This window comes from Pristiophorus japonicus, chromosome 22 (genome assembly GCF_044704955.1).
Source record: "Pristiophorus japonicus isolate sPriJap1 chromosome 22, sPriJap1.hap1, whole genome shotgun sequence".
In the NCBI taxonomy this organism is placed as follows: Eukaryota; Metazoa; Chordata; class Chondrichthyes; family Pristiophoridae; genus Pristiophorus; species Pristiophorus japonicus.
The window spans coordinates 24,515,269-24,532,394 of record NC_091998.1 but is presented as its reverse complement, the minus strand read 5'-3'; the positions used below and the strand labels follow the sequence as shown (position 1 = coordinate 24,532,394).

The 17,126-nt window shown below is 46.3% G+C and overlaps 1 protein-coding gene across 5 annotated transcripts in view; it reads left to right on the top strand.

Moving 5' to 3' along the window:
- LOC139234902 (glutamine--fructose-6-phosphate aminotransferase [isomerizing] 1-like) overlaps positions 1-17,126 on the top strand; it is a 92,388-nt gene that overhangs the window by 43,263 nt on the left and 31,999 nt on the right. For all 5 annotated transcript variants that reach the window (XM_070865767.1, XM_070865764.1, XM_070865766.1 and 2 more), the window contains 5 exons: positions 1,094-1,173; positions 2,378-2,489; positions 5,479-5,642; positions 9,131-9,226; positions 14,872-14,969. In XM_070865767.1, the coding sequence (XP_070721868.1) occupies positions 1,094-1,173; positions 2,378-2,489; positions 5,479-5,642; positions 9,131-9,226; positions 14,872-14,969 (550 nt within the window). The remainder of the gene's footprint in view (positions 1-1,093; positions 1,174-2,377; positions 2,490-5,478; positions 5,643-9,130; positions 9,227-14,871; positions 14,970-17,126) is intronic.

The window sequence follows — 17,126 nt, the reverse complement described above, 5'->3', positions numbered from 1 at the left end:
GGCAAGATAAACTAATCTCCAAAACCAACTGAAATCTGTAAGGTTTGGTCAATGGAGCCTAAGATTAACAGCAACATTCTCAGGAAGCATTTGAATGATTTAAAGCTATTTTTATAACTTTGTTCAACTTTCAATGCAAATCTTTTAGGAATCTGAGGTTCACTGTCCCTACAATACTGCAGTCTGGGACCTATTACTTAAACCCGTTCCCGTGCAGAAAGAGCCACCTCACCATTTTTAGTAAGGGGCATCCTAATATTTTGCCTTTTCCCTTCCAATTTTTGCTACTAGTTATGAAATTATTTCACCTTTACAAAGGTGTAAAGTACAATTTTATTAACTGGGGCATTTAGAGGTTAACGTTTTTTTTTTCTCCAACTCATTCTTCGGATGTGGGCGTCGCTCACATCGCCAGCATTTATTGGTCATCCCTGGTTGACCCCAAGGAGGTGGTGGTGAGCCGCCTTCTCCTTGAACCGCTGCAGTCCGTGTGGTGAAGGTGCTCCCACAGTGCTGTTTAGGGAGGGAATTCCAAGATTTTGACCCAGCGACGATGGGTCAAAAGTTGGGAGGGTGTGTGACTTGGAGGTTGCAGCTTCAAGTCCCACTCTCGAGACTTGTGCGTATAATCTAGCATGACACTGGTGCAATATTGAGTGAGTGCTGCACTGTCTGAGGCGCTGTCTTCAGAATGAGACGATAAACCGAAGTCCTGGCTACCCTCTCAGGTGGCCATGGAAGATCCCATGACACTATTTCGAAGAATAGTTGGGAGTTCTTCCTGTCTTCTGGTTCACATTTATCCCTCAACCAACACCACCAAAAACGGAGGTATCTGGTCAGTTATCTCACTTCCTGGGATTTCACTGTGCACATATTGGCTGCCACATTCCCTTACACTGTAACAGTGACTATAGCTCAATATACATCATTGGTGTTTTGGGATGCCCTGAGGTCATGAAAGGTCATGAGGTTCTATATAACTGCAAGTCATTTCTTGTGTCTTCCAGAAATGTTGAGATTCACATCTTTTAAGCAGCATTTGCAGACATCGCAGATGGATTATTTAGTGCTGTTTATGCTTTTTATTTAGACGGGGAAGTCCTCTAATGATTGGTGTGAGAAGCAATTATAAACTTTCTACAGACCACATACCAGTTCTATATCGTACATGTAAGTAACGTTGGAGCTATAGGTAGAGATGCTCATTCTTTACAAGTTGCATCTGAGGATATGGATTATTGAATATCTAAAAGCAGTTTATTGCTCTCCATAATATTACATTGACTCATTTAGTATAATGTGGTCAAAACCTGTTGGATACTGAGGTCCAGAAAAGTCACTTGATTCATTATACATAAGAACATAAGAAATAGGAGCAGGAGCAGGCCATTTAGCCTCTCGAGCCTGTTCCGCCATTCAATAAGATCATGGCTGATCTGATCTTTGCCTCAACTCCACTTCCCTGCCCGCTCCCCATAACCCCTGACTCCCTTATCGTTCACAAATCTGTCTATCTCCACCTTTAAATATACTCAATGACCCAGCCTCCACCGCTCTCTGGGGCAGAGAATTCCACAGATTCACGACCCTCTGAGAGAAGAAACTCCTCCTCATCTTCGTTTTAAACTGGCGACCCCTTATTCTGAGAAATATCCTCTCTGCATCTACCCTGTCAAGCGCCCTCATAATCTTACATGTTCCAATAAGATCACCTCTCATTCTTCTAAAGTCCAATGAGTATAGGCCCAACCTGCTCAACCTTTCTTCATAAGACAAACCTTTCATCTCAGCAACTTTCTCTGAACTGCCTCCAATGCAAGTTTATCCTTCCTTTAAATAAGGAGACCAAAACTGTATGCAGTATTCCAGGTGTGGTCTCACCAGCAGGACTACCTAACTTTTATACTCCATCCCCTTTGCATGGAGTAAGATTCATCTTACCATATTTCAGTGCTCTGGAATTGAATGGAGGAAGGGAAATAGTTTATAAAGGCAAGATCCTAAGAACATGTTGTAGATCTGAGGCACGACTGGTGCACTTCCGGAATCTAATAAAATAATCGAGGGGAGAGTTAGGTGGAAATGCCTGCTCGAGACCCATCAAAGCAGTGAAGCAGAGTCACGTCTAGGCAGTCCCATTGCCTTGCATCAACCCAACTTGTACCTTTTTATGTTTTCAGCATAAAATGCATGGAGTCGCTCAGTGAATACAAATATTTAGGTGCTCATCCACTCACCTACCTTCTCCTGTTAATGTTGTGCCTGTTAACGTGACCTTCTGTTTTGTGTTGGTCTTTCACTGGGCGGAGGTGGGGGAAGGGCAAGCGGGCAATGATGTAATTCTCTCATGAGTTTTGATGTTGGTTGCTTTCAGCATGTAAAGAAGTGAAGACAAGCTGTTCTGTCCCTCGCACTGATGGTTCAACCTCGTTGTACCCTGTCGGGGAAGAGAAGTCAGTGGAGTACTACATTGCATCGGATGCCAGGTGAACGTTGTGATCTTCTAAACTTTAGTCCTTTGGTGTGGTTGGAAGTGAGTGGTTGGAGAATTATGGGCAACGGCGTTTCCAAGATGCATGATTGCTAAGTGAGGCGTCACAGCTTGTTCTCGTAAGATTTCCCCTTACATTTGTGGCTCTCCCGTGGCATTGCTCATATGTAGTGTGAAGCCCATTTTTGATGTTTTGCTGCTAAGATGGAGCTCGGTTAAGTTGGCCTGTCCCTTGTAGGCTGACCACTCGCATATGCCCTCTGGGAAAGTGGTTTAACTCTGCAGTTATATAATTGAAGCTACTTGTAAATTTCTGGCTCCAGGCCAGAAGAATCCAGCAGGGAAATGACTGGCGTTTATTTTTTAAGATTATTTTATGCTAGTAATATAGGGCTCAATTTTCCCCAGTGATTTGCGTCGTTTTTTTTTTGGAGCAGGCTGCTCTTTTTGGCCTAAGTTGAAAAAACAGAATTTCCCCAATCAATTTGCACCAGTGTAACTCAGTTAGTTACGATTTTTTTAGGTCAGTTTTTTTTTCAGCCAGAGGGTCGTAAGCTGCCACCCGCGCCATTTCTGGTCATTTATGGAAGTTTGGCCAGCTGGGAGTTACTCCATTTCTGCTTAGGCCAGCGTATGTGGCCTCTCCTGAAAACCCTTGTGGAGAGTTAAATAAACTGGCGAGAGACAGAGAGCAAGAGACAGAGAAACAGGCAAGCCTTTCAGGCGGGGTTGGAGATAAGTTGCTGCTATGTGTTTTTCAATTCTTTTAATGTGTTGGGAGCTGGCTGTATGCTTCACTTTGCAGCCTCAGTTCACATTGTGTCCCTGGTTACCGTGGCAGCCCGATCGTTTGGCGCAGATCAATGCTCCATCCCCAAAACTAAATGACAGGTTAGGCCACGCCAAAATGAAGAAATTCAACGGGGAAACTTAGAAAAAATGTTTTTGGTGTACTTGGGGCCCCCAAATAACGGGCGTAACTCTTCAAGTATGCCAAAAAAATGCTTTGGGAAATATTGAGCCCAAAGTGTGGAGTATGAATGGCTTGTGGAAACTGGAAATAACAAGCACTTTTACTGGTGAGTCTCCTGTGTCATTGCTCTAGGAAAGTTAGACAATGCCAAGTTTACAAAGGACACTGACGTTATAGCTTTTAATGCACACAATAATAATCGGCCAAAGTAACGTTGTGTCCCATCAAAGTTACAAAGTCAAATTGTTGTTAAGTAAACACTGGATGAGGTCAACCAGAGTTCAATTGCTGTTTGGTAAAGGATATTTGCAAATTGAATGCTTCGACCGAATTTCAGGCTAAAATGCTTGACTTTCCCTTTAATTGTGATTGCGGAGGACAGTCAGAGATACAGACATTATGAGTCCTGTGTCAATAAGGTACTTTCTGTTGTTGCAGTTTCAAATAATTGACTTCCCTTTTGAGACAGTCAGAGGTACTCAATGGGGAAGTAGCTGCTCCCACTGCTCAGGAAGTCTATCCCACATGTCCACAGCTTATTGGAACAGACAGCAGGGAAGGTAACTGGTTTGCGCTCAGTTGACACTTTTAAAAGCAGTTGAATTAATATCTGTTGAACAATGGGACTGAGTGTAAAGGGGCTCCCAATGCACTCGTTTTTCAGGTAAAAAAATTAGTGGGGATTTCAATTAATCGCAGTTAACTCTTGCGATTAATGCGTTTTTTTGGTCAACTAATCTTTTAGCACATTAATCACAGAGAAGGCAGAGTGAGAAAGGGATTCCAGGAAGGAAAGAAAAAAAGAAAGACTTGCATTTATATAGCGCCTTTCACGACCACTGGACATCTCAAAGCGCTTTACAGCCACTGAAGTACAGTTACTGTTGTACTGTGGGAAACGCAGCAGCCAATTTGTGCACAGCAAGCGCCCACCATCAGCAATGTGATAATGACCAGATAATCTGTTTTTGGCCATGTTGATTGAGGGATAAATATTGGCCCCAGGGCACCGGGGATAACTCCCTTGCTCTTCTTCAAAATACTGCCATGGGATCTTTTACGTTCACCTGAGAGAGCAGACGGGGCCTCAGCCTCGAAAGACGGCACCTCCGACAGTGCAGCACTCCCTCAGCATTGCACCAGAGTGTCAGCCTAGATTATGGGCTCACTTGGAGTGGCAGTCGAACCCACAACCTTCTGACTCCGAGGCGAGTGTGCTACCCACTGAGCCACAGCTGACACTGCAAAGCCTGTGAGAGGAGGGAGTAGGGCGATGGGTGGGAATGAGAAAGCCAGAGCTATTTGGAAACACATTTTCTGATCAAGCAACACTCCATCCAGTCAGTTGCAATGAACATCTACTCAGGGACTCATGACCTTTACCAAAGGCTGGGAATAATTGAGAACCTGTGACTGACTGTCTGTGTTATGTGGTTAACTCCACCAAAGCTCCTTATACTCATTTATCCAGCTTATAATCAACTTTAGTCCTAGCAGTCAAATTACCCCCTGTGACAGTAAAGACCAGGCTGATATTGGCACACCGGCCAAAACTGACACCAATATAACCAACGTGGCAGCAGGGCGATAACATAAATACTTAGCAACACCGGCGACGCTGGGATCAGTTAAATATGCGATTTAAAACAAAAATCACTGAGATTAACATTTATAATCATAAAATTAATTGTTTTAATCAGTTGACAGCCCTAGAAATGAGTGATTTTCAAAATCAGTGATTAACAAGGAGAAGGGAGGAAATCATGTGGTAGAATAAACACACGTGGAGTCAGAATTGAGAGGCTTCGTAGGCCAACAGGCCGGAATTACTTTTCTCTTCAGGTTATTTATGATTAGAACTCCTGATGTTTTGTGGTGGGCGGAACGGATTTTCGCAAGTTTTATGTATAAAAAAAAAACTCCTTTTGAAAGTTATTGTTCATTCACGGGGTCTAGTCACCAGTGTTGTCCATTCATGGGGAGTTTGTCACGATGGTGTTTGATTTTACAGCACGATCATTGAGCACACAAACCGAGCCATTTTCCTGGAGGATGATGACGTGGCGGCGGTGATTGACGGCTGTCTCTCTATTCACCGGGTCAAGCGCGCGGCAAGTGACTGCCCTGCCCGTGGTATCCAGACACTGCAGGTGGAGCTGCAGCAGATGATGAAAGGTGAGGGCGGCGGCAAACCCGGACAGAATCTGCGGCAGTATTGGCGACTGGTGCCCCCGGCCTTCCCATTCGCTGGTTAGATACCCCACTGTTTTGCCCTGGCCTCCCCTCAGAATATGACGGTATGAAAGTTTGTATTTACCCCGCTCCAGCTATCCTGTGAGCGAGTGCACCAAAGAATCACCGTCAATCTTTGTCCATTTACTCAGAAGCTAATGGATGCCTAGAAATGTTTATAAGGAAGTAATCCAAGTGACTGACTGGTTGAGTTATACTAATGTTTGAAAGTCTTGGCTTTTATAACTATTGTCTGATCTTCAGTATTCTAGAACCAGAATCTTACAGCACAGAAGGAGGCCATCGTGCCTGTGCCCGCTCTTTGGAAGAGTTGTCCAATTAGTTCCACTCTCTCATTCTTCAAATTCTTCAATAGCCCTGCAAATTTTTCATTGTCAAATATTTATCCAATTCTTGTTTGAAAGTTAGTATTGCATCTGCCTCTGCAACCCCTTCAGGCAGTGCGTTCCAGATCACAGCATCTCATTGCGTTAAGAAACCAGATCTCCATCACCTCAATTCACCTTAGTTCCAGGAGCTGGGGCAAGAAACAGGGAGAGCAGAAATGAAGGGGAATACAATTGAATTAGGACAGGCTAGCAGTAAATGAGTAGCAAAAATACTTTTTCACGCAGCGAGTGGTTAGGATGTGGAACGCACTGCCTGACAGAGTGGTGGAGGCAGACTCGATGGTGGCTTTGAAAAGGGAGTTGGATAAGTACCTGAAAGAAAAAAAAATTACAGGGTTGCGGGGAAAGGGCGGGGTGGGGGCGGGGGGGTTGGGACTAGCTGAGGTGCTCTTGCAGAGAGCCAGCACGGGCTCGACGGGCCGAATGGCCTCCTTCCGTACTGCAACCATTCTATGATTCTATGAGGGGTGGAATCTAATTAAAGATAAGCGAATATCAATTCTCAAATCAAATATATTCAAAAAAAATCTACTTAAAAAATCATAGCTGTATTCTATTTTGCTACTAGCACATCTGTTTGGTCCAAGACGGTGTCAGGAGCATTGCCAGATGTCTGTCGGTAATTTTATAATGTTTAGTTGAGGGAGTTGCCCGAGTATAGATGGAGCATCATTGAGCAATGGCCATCCAACTCCTCCAGCTCATCATTCACCTCCCATTGAATTTCTGCATTGCCTGTATTTGAGGTCTTCACTCTTTTCAATTTACCCAATAGCTTCACGTTTGATCTATTTACTGATTTGGCCCCAGTACCATTTTTAGACCATTGAACCCAGGAGGGGAAATGCAGATTGGAATATGGTATCAGTATCTCCGATTATGCTTGCAATTCTGTGATTCTTCTGTCCGTGCATGCTGACTAAAAACTGGCAAGTGCCTGTCTGTGTATATATAAAGTGTACGGAATAGCGGTGCGAAATGGTGGGAAGTCTGGAGGCTGTAATCACTAATCACTGGATCTGATGCAGTGCAGTAATGTCACAATTCAGCCCAACACTGCAATCATAGTATTAGGGCAGCCCGCATCCTAGCTCAGCTTTTATTTCTTTGTGGGATGTATGTGACATTGGAAGCCAGCCTCCGAGTCAGAAGGTCATGGGTTCAAGTCCCACTCCAGAGACTTGAGCACAAAAATCTCGGCTGACACTCCAGTGCAGTGCTGAGGGAGTGCTACATTGTCCGACGTGCTGTCTTTCGGATGAGACGTTAAACCAAGGTCTCGTCTGCCCTCTCGGGTGCAGGGAGGATGTTTCCCTTGGCTGGGGAATCTAGAACCAGAGGTCACAGTCTCAGAATAAGGGGTTGGCCATTTAGGACTGAGATGATGAGAAACTTCGTCACTCAGGCTGGTGAATCTCTGGAATTCTCTATCCCAGAAGGCTGTGGAGACTCAGTCTTTGAGAATATTCAAGACAGAGATCAATAGATTTTTGAGTATTAAGGGAATCAAGGATATGGGGATAGTGCAGGAAAGTGGAGTTGAGGTAGAATATCAGCCACGATCATATTGAATGGCGGAGCAGGCTCGAGGGGCCGAATGGCCTACCCCTGCTCCTAATTGTTATGTTCTTATGTAAAAGATTGCGTGGCACTATTTCAAAGAAGAGCAGGGGAGTTATCCCGGGAGTCCTGACCAATATTTATCCCTCAATCAGCATCACAGAAACAGATTATCTGATCATTATCACATTGCTGTGTGTGGGAGCTTGCTGAGCGCAAATTGGCTGCCGCGTTTCCAACATCACAACAGTGACTACACTCCAAAAGTACTTCATTGGCTGTAAAGTGCTTTGGAATGTCCGGTGGTCATGAAAGGCGCCATATAAATGCAAGTCTATGTTTTTATATTGCCCATCCCTAGTTGTCCATTAAGAGTTAGTGTGGGACTGGAGTCCAGTGTAGTCCAGGTTGAGTAGGAGTGGCAGAATTCTTCCCTGAATGACATTTGTGAACCAGTTGGGTATTGATGATGAATTCAGCAGCTTTCATAGTCACAAATGACCAGATTTCTTGATATCTTCATGTAACAACAACAACTTGTATTTATATAGCGCCTTTAACGTAGTAAGACGTCTCAAGCCACTTTATAAGACAAAACAAATACATTTGACCTTGAGCCACATAAGAAGAAATTACGGCAGGTACCAAAAGCTTGGTCAAAGAGGTAGGTTTTAAGGAGCGTCTTAAAGGAGGAAAGAGAGGTGGAGAGGCTGAGAGGTTTAGGAAGGGAGTTCCAGAGCTTAGGGCCTAGGCAACAGAAGGCACGGCCACCAATGGTTGAGTGATTATAATCAGGGATGCTCAAGAGGGCAGAATTAGAGGAGCGTAGAATCTTGGGGGGTTGGCGGTTGTGAGGCTGAAGGAGATTACAGAGATAGGGAGGGGCGAGGCCATAGAGAGATTTGTAAACCAGGATGAGAATTGTGAAATCGAGGCATTGCTTAACCGGGAGCCAGTGTAGGTCAGGTAGCACAGGGGGTGATGGGTGATCGTGACTTAGTGCGAGTTAGGACATGGGCGGCCGAGTTTTGGATCACCTCCAGTTTACGTAGGGTAGAATGTGGGAGGCTAGCCAGGAATGCGCTGGAATAGTCACGTCTAGAGGTAACAAAGGCATACCTTGCCATTGTGAGATTTGAGCTTGTGATCTCCGAGTTGCTAGTTCACTATCAGAACCAACAGGCTCCCATAACAGCTGCTTTGCACTAAAGCTAACCTTGTTGTAGATGCATCTTAAAATGAGACGAGGATGTCAAGCCTTAAAACGTACATATTTAGATGGATTTTGACAGCGAGGGGTATCCACTGAATCACGAATACTAAACATGAGCCCGGCACAGGATCTTGATTAATTATTACAAGCATAGCCCTGAGAGTTTGTTGTCCTCCTGCACAAAACCGTTTGACCTTTTTTTTATTGAATACATTTTCATGTGATTATTCTGCCTGACCTTTTCACAGGAAGCTACAGTTCCTTTATGCAGAAAGAAATCTTTGAACAGCCAGAATCGGTTGTAAACACCATGAGGGGAAGAGTCAATTTTGAGAATAACACAGGTAAGAGCGAACACTGAAAACTTCAGCGAACTCGACATTTCAACATTCAGATTCTCGGAAGTTGCACTTTCTACCGCGTTGACTAAAGAGCGGACCGTGCTGGAAATTCCTGGGAACAAATGGCGGGGAAGAGGCGAGAGAGAATTGAATCGCTGCCTGTCCCTTTAAGAAATGTATGAGCTGGAACCACTTCTGACAATGGGTGCCATTTGAGGACAATCTTCAGAGTGTAAAAATCATATTTTTTAAAAATGCAATTGTTTATTTTTTTAATTTGCTCTTGGAATGTGAGTGACGCTCTCAAGGCAGCCTTTATTGCCCACACCCGAGTGGCTCTGAGGGCATTTAGCGTCTGCTTATGATTCCAGACTGGGTAGGTGTGGAAGACGCCCATCCTTGAAGGGCATTACTGAATCAGTTGGATTTTACGCCCATCTAGGGCATTGGGAGGAATTTTTAACCCCCAAAATTGGGTGGGTTGGGGTCGGGGGGCGCTATTAAAATGTTGTAAACCTCCAATCCACCCACTTCTGGTTGTAAAGGAGACCGGGCAAAGGTGGCCACAAACCCACTCCAGGGAGATGGGTCGCTCATTTCAATATTTCAATTAGGCTGTGCGTCTCTCTTTTTTTCTCCATTTTAGGTTTAACCCTGGCCAGCTGGGTTTCCCAGGTTTGGGAAACCTGGCAGCTAAAGGGGAGGCGGGCCTGCTGGATTCAGCAGGTAAGTGCCTTTCCAGCACTGCTTCTGGGCCAGGAGGAGCACAAGTGCTTCCTGCCCCGGCTCACCAAGCTCAGCCTGTAAACCACTCCCACGATTGGCCATCCACCCCTCCCGAGCCACAATCTTACACTGAGCCAGCTTTTCCGATCCCTCCCTCGCTCCCTTCTCTGCGCTCCCCAGCTGCGGCCTCCGGTCTCCCCTTGACCCTTCCGATCTCCATCCACGCCCCCGGCCCTCCAACCTTCCGCCTCCTCCCCCACCCCCCCCAACTCAAGCCTCCAATCCCTCTCTGATCTCTGCCCAGCTTCCGCTCTTCCCCCCCCCACCCCTCACCTCCCCCTCCAACCTCCGATTGTCTCCCGGCCTCCAATCTCTCCCCCTCCAGCCTCCGACCTGCCCCCCCCCCCCATCTAAACCCCCTCCAATCTCCATGGGGTTATTGAGGTCCACCTGATGGGGCCTCGGTTTAACATCTCATCTGAAAGACGGCACCTCCAACAGTGCAGCACTCCTTCAGTACTGCACTGGAGTGCCAGCTTAGATTTTGTGCTCAAATCCCTGGAGTGGGACTTGGATGGGTGGACGGGACCGATCGCACCTTATCCGTCCATTAACATCTCCTCCGACGTCGCCAATAATTCTCCACTTCCTCGGTGCTGTGCTGAAGTGTGGGACCTTGTGCAAATGTCCTGAGGTGGGACTTTGAACCCACAATCTTCTCACTCAAGAACTGAGAACGCCGCGACTAAACCAAGTTGATCTATTGAGAATAGCTGGCTATCCTGTGGTCTCTTCTTAATCTTCAGAAGTTCCGTTGACATTTGGGGTTTTGCGTGTGGCGTTCTGCCCTCTCCTGTGTTCAGCAGCAGCGCACGTGGCCAATACAACCAAGACAACAATCGTGGCTGGTGTGGTGCACTGGCCCTATTGAGGCTTTCCGTCCAGTGGAGCACAACGTTTATTTACTCTTAATCTGCGAGCTGAAACAAACTGGTCCTTACTCATGCTGGCCCTGGAATTCCAGAGGTGTTACATCGAATTACATGTACAGCAGAAAAACAGGACACTTCGGCCCAACTGGTCCATGCCAGTGTTTATGCTCCACACGAGCCTCCTCCCACCCTTGTTCCGCAGAGTTTCTCCGATCGCCTGTCGTATCTTCAGCAGGAGGTTGGCGGAACATCTCAGTGAATGTCGCTAAAAGCCGTCGCCGCCGTTTCCCTGGTAGGCTTTCGCTCCTCTCTCAAAGCAGCGGAAATTCCAGGCCGTTCTCTCTTGAATCGTAAGCTAAGGTGCCTCAACAACAACAACTTGTATTTATATATCGCCTTTAACATAGTAAAACGTTCCAAGATGCTTCGCTGGAGTGTTATAAGGCAAAAATTTGACACCAAGCCATATAAGGAGAAATGAGGGCAGGAAATCTTGGTCAAAGAGGTAGGTTTTAAGGAGCGTCTTGAAGGAGGAAAGAGAGGAAAAGAGGCGGGGAGGTTTAGGCAGGAAGTTCCAGAGCTTAGGGCCTAGGTAACAGAAGGTACGGCCACCAATGGTTTAGCGATTATAATCAGGGATGCTCGAGGGCAGAATTAGAGGAGCGCAGACACTTCGGGGGTGGGGGGGAGGGGTGGTTGTTGGTCTGGAGGACATTACACAGACAAGGAGGGGTGAGGCCATAGAGCGATTTGTAAACAAAGGTGATTCTCACCTTTGCATAACCGGGAGCCAATTTAGGTCAGCGAGCACAGGGGTGATGGGTGAGTGGGACTTGGTGCGAGTTAGGACACGGGCAGCCGAGTTTTCGATCACCTCAAGTTTACCGAGGGTAGAATGTGGGAGGCCAGCCAGGAATGCTTTGGAGTAGTCAAGTCCAGAGGTAACAAAGGCATGGATGAGGGTTTCAGCAGAGCCTCTTGTAGCTTACGGCACAGAAGGAGTGGTTTAATGGGACACCGTAGAGCAGATCTTGTGCATTCTGCTGGAAAAAGTCTCATAAGAGGGACCAGCATTGCTGCGACTTGAGGTCAGCGAATGTTTTTTACCCCTGGCATGGACCATGGAGCATTGGCGGTTTAAAGAGTAACACCACCTTAAGATAAGGTTGTGCTATATTGGTGTTCTGCCACTAGGAGTCTCTAATACACATTGTAATTAATCCACAATATTCGACTTATAGTGTACACCAACATCTTGCAGCAGAGAATCAGTAACGTACAAGGTTACACTCTAAGATGGAGTCCTCTGTAATTATGTATGGTAAGGTCCATGTCTCCGACATTCTTGGGGAGGCATGACCCTGCCCCCTCTCCCCAAATAAGAGGATGGGATAGACCACTCTTGTGCTTTATTTGCCTCTGTTACTGGCTAGTTAGAAACGACGTTGCTGATAAGCCGCGTGGTCGCGCAGCAGTCTAGAGGTCCCGCGCAGGCCGCTCACCGGCTTTTACGTGGAAGAAACCGCGCACACGAGAAAACCGGAATGTGCCGCACAGTCAGTTAAAGGGACCACGCACGGGGAAGAAAACTTAGAGAGAGCATTGGTTTAAGCAACAGTGATGGCGTGACTTTGGGTCCTCACATGTGAAACGGCACAGATTTAAACAGTTTGTGTTTACTTCCCTCTTTTCCCCCCCGCCCCTGAGTGGGACAACCTGCTCATTTAACACAGTCCACACTCAGCTAACACAGTCCACACTCAGCAGATCTTCAGGAGAGAAGCCAGTCACTATTAGCAGCAGGGAAAGAGAAGGCTCATGTAATGGTGTAACTCAACCTAAAAGGCATTTGAAACGTCGCTCTACTCGTATAATGCTACTCATTCAACCCAAATAATTCAACTTACTATGCAAATATTATAACTGGAGTGTGAATGGAAAGCAGTGAATTTTATTAATATAGCTTCTCTCTCCCCTTATGAACCAACTCAAAATTCCTGATTATTCATTATCCCTTTTTACTTTCATTTCATTTTCATTCAGTGGAACAGGTCGTATGTTAATATTTTAACGGTAAAATTAGGTGACCACAGCTGTTTAGTGCTTTATATTTTACTGCATAATGCAGGCCAACTACAAAACATTAAAAAAAAGAAAGACTTGCATTTCTATAGCGCCTCTCACAACCTCGGGATGTCCCAAAGCGCTTTACGGCCAATGAAGTACTTTTGGAGTGTAGTCACTGTTGTAATGTAGGAAACGCAGCAGCCAATTTGCACACAGCAAGCTCCCACAAACAGCAACGTGATAATGACCAGATAATCTGTTTTAGTGATGTTGATTGAGGGATAAATATTGGCCAGGACACCAGGGAGAACTCCCCTGCTCTTCTTCGAAATAGTGCCGTGGAACCTTTTGCATCCACCTGAGAGAGCAGGCAGGGTTTAACATCTCATCTGAAAGACGGCACCTCTGACTGTGCAGCACTCCCTCAGCACTGCACTGGAGTGTCAGCCTAGATTTTGGTGCTCAAGTCTCTGGAGTGGGACTTGAACCCACAACCTCCTGACTGAGAGGCGAGAGTGCTGCCCACTGAGCCACGGCTGACATGTCATGACTCAGTCTTGAGATATTCCTGAGACTGCATGTTTTCCAAACGTTTTTTGTCTTTACCACTTTTTGATTTGGGGGAATTTTGTGGTCATCAAATGAAGGATTGTTGTGGATCGGATATGAAAACTTTACTATTTCTGGTTGGCAGTGTCAGCATTAAGGGATCCTGCTCCAGATTCCACACTGCCAGCTGGCTTGTGACTGAAGCTTTCTCTCTGCTCTCCCACAGCACTCTGTCATTTTTCCATTTCTTGATTCGCCTGCCCCGTAGTCTAGCTGAAACAGCTTTTTAGGGCCCAATTACGGAGCAGTTTTTGTGCTCGGGTCACGTCCATTAGGGACCAGCTCGAGACTGCCTGGGCTGGGGGAATTGTCCTATGAGGAGGGATTGAGTAGACGAGGCCTATGTTCTCTAGAGTTTAGAAGAATGAGAGGTGATCTCATTGAAACATACAACAATCTTACAGGGGGCATGGTCAGTTTAGTGGGCGGGTATTCGTTTGGATGGAGGGTTTGATGGACGGATGTCAAAGATTAAGGAGCCTTGGGAGTGTTGTAGTTCCGTGGGTAATTCACTCATGTCCAAACTTCCCCTATCTTTTTAAGCCACACAATTAGTTTAAGAACATAAGAAATAGGAGCAGGAGTAGGCCATACTGTCCCTCGAGCCTGCTCCACCATTCAATAAGATCATGGCTGATCATCGACCTCAACTCCACTTTCCCGCCCGATCCCCATATCCCTTGATTCCCTAAGTGCCCAAAATAACCTTGTATATTACTGATTCTCTCTCATTGGTATACACTATAAATTGAATATTGTAGATTAATCATAATGTGTATTAGAGACTCCTGGTGGCAGTAAACCAATATAACACAACCTTATGGCCTACTCCTGCTCCTAATTCTTATCTTCATATAAGGGGTCGGCCTTTCAAGTCTGAGGTGAGGAGGAATTTCTTCACTCAGAGGGTTGTGAATCTTAGCATTCACAGCTCTTTGGGGCAGAGAATTGCAGAGTCTTTGCGTATATTCAAGGCTGAGATCGATACATGTTTGGAGATCTTGTCTTTAGGTGGTGTTGTTATTCTTAATGCCCAGATTACGGGCAGCTCTGGCTACAGACACAGAGGAAACTCCAGGCCTGTCATTTTCTTGATGCACCAGCTAATTCAAAAATGCCGATGACCAATGTAAAAAAAAGTATTGGCCTTGCTGATAACTGATGTCAGATTGCTCTCTTATTGATGGTCGGTCTTGAGTTTCAGTCATTCGAAGAAGGAAAATATCTTGATTGGTGTCTAATGACACCGCAGAAGTTGACCAGTATGTTTGTTTCAGCCTTAAGATTGTAACTTGTATCACTGTTGCCTCTTAGTGATCCTCGGCGGGCTAAAGGATTCAATTAAGGAAATCCGAAGATGCAGGCGCTTATTAATTATTGCTTGTGGAACAAGTTATCACACTGGACTGGCGGTATGCTTTCATTATTGTCTTTGAAATCTTATATCTTTTGAATATGTTACAATAAGCACTAAATTCAGGTTTTGCTAAGACCATTTTATGACAATCCCAACATTACTGACAGTCCAGCTTATTTTCTATTTGATCTTGCATGGTTTGTCTTTGTTTTATATTCATTCTCCGGCTGTGGGCGTTGCTGGCAAGGCCAGTATTTATTGGCCATCCCTAGACACCCTCACAAGGTGGGGTGAGCCTACTTGAGCCACTTCACAGGGTAGCTGAGAATCAGGCACTTTGGTGTGGGATTGGAGTCACATATTGGCCAGACCGGGTAAGGACGGCAGGTCTCCTTCCCTGAAGGACATCAGTGAACCAGTTGCTTTTTTAAAAATAAGGTTAAGGATCAAATCCCGAGACCCAGTCTCGCCCAACAGATCAGGGCAGTCGGTTGGGCCAGACCCTTGGTGTCAGCAGCACTCTCACCTCTTAGTCAGAAGGTTGTGGGTTCAAGTCCCACTCCAGAGATTTGAGCGCGTAAACCTAGGCTGAAACTTTAGTGCAGTACTGAGGGAGTGCTGCACTCTCTGAGGGTATCATCTTTCGATTGAGACGTTAAACCGAGGCCCTTTCAGGTGGATGTAAAAGATCCCATGGCACTATTTCGAAGAAGAGCAGGGGAGTTATCCCCGGTGTCCTGGGGCCAATATTTATCCCTCAATCAACATCACTAAAACAGATTATCTGGTCATCATCACATTGCTGTTTGCGGGAGCTTGCTGTGCGTGAAATTGGCTGCTGCATTTCCCACATTACAACAGTGACTACACTCCAAAAGTACTTCATTGGCTGTAAAGCGCTTTGAGACATCCGGAGGTCGTGAAAGATATATAAATGCAAGTCTTTCTTTCTTGGAGAAAATGAACTGCAAAGCATTTTAAACCACATTGTGTGTGCGCGTGTACCCTTTCTAACCTATCCTCCCTACTGTTGTATTAAAATGATCATTAGCGTAAGAAAATATTTCAGCCGTTTTGAGGGCTTTACTGACTTCTCTCGGTCAACACAAAATTCCCTTTAGATACCTGCAGTGCCACACAGCGTGCTGTTCTTCCGAGGATTGTTAAGGCAAGCCCGAGTCCCACACACCATGAGTCAGGGCTCTCACTCGGAGTTCTGCCGGGGCGCGGCGGGATTAAACGGCAATGCACGGCGGTCTTTGATCAACCCCGCCGCTCCTCCGGCCAATGACAGAGTGAGGTCGTCGGAGGCCGCGGAATTATTCACCTTCCCCAGGGGTGGGGCTACCAACTCGAGTTGGACCTATCCCTGGAGGTTTCATCACATGACCTGCGCCACCTCCACTATTTGTCGACCAACACGTCCATCCTCGCGGCGCACTGCCTCCCCCGCGGCCAATGAGAGCCCGACTAGATGATTCCCGGCCTCAGTCAGCCAGCCCCTCTTTCCCATCTTCGGTCTTTCTTTATCACTCAATAAGTGAAAGTGTTCAAAGAATTTTTTTTTTAAAGTACGCAAGTGTTAAAAATCTCCCGATGATTTGCCCCCGGGGTGTTTGCTCGCTGCAGTGCTCTGGAGATCAGTCTTCAATTCATGGAGACTCCAGGGCAAAGCTGGTGGGTTGGCAACCAGCGTTTCCCCCCAAAGGTGCGTGGGAGCTCGGCCGTGCATCGATCGGGAGGTCCCACGCAGGCGTCCGTTGCCGCTGGAAGATATTTAAAGGGACCGCGCATAGGATAAAAAGTTGGCAACTTTACCTGGGGTGGGGGGGGGCGGGGGGGGGGGGGGCGGGCACGCTGGATTGGGGAGGAGGCAGAAGTACAAAATTGCACTGCAGTTTATTGAAGCGACTACATGTTTGTGCTGCATCTGTTTCCCTCAATCCGTGCGGAACAGGCTCGAGGGGCTGAATGGCCGACTCCTGATCCTATGTTTCGACCAATGTCCAATATTTCCGGCCAGTAGTTTACTGTGTGACGGAAAGCCAGTATTTTGTTTTGAAGCCCGTTCGATTATTCAGTGTGTGGTGCTCAATGTATGTGGATAAATTGGAGGCTAATTTATGACTGGTGTGTATCTGGAGCCTGCCGCACACAGCTGGCCCGGCCTGTTGTCTAATCGCGACAAATTGTCTCCCGTTTGAAAGGAGCT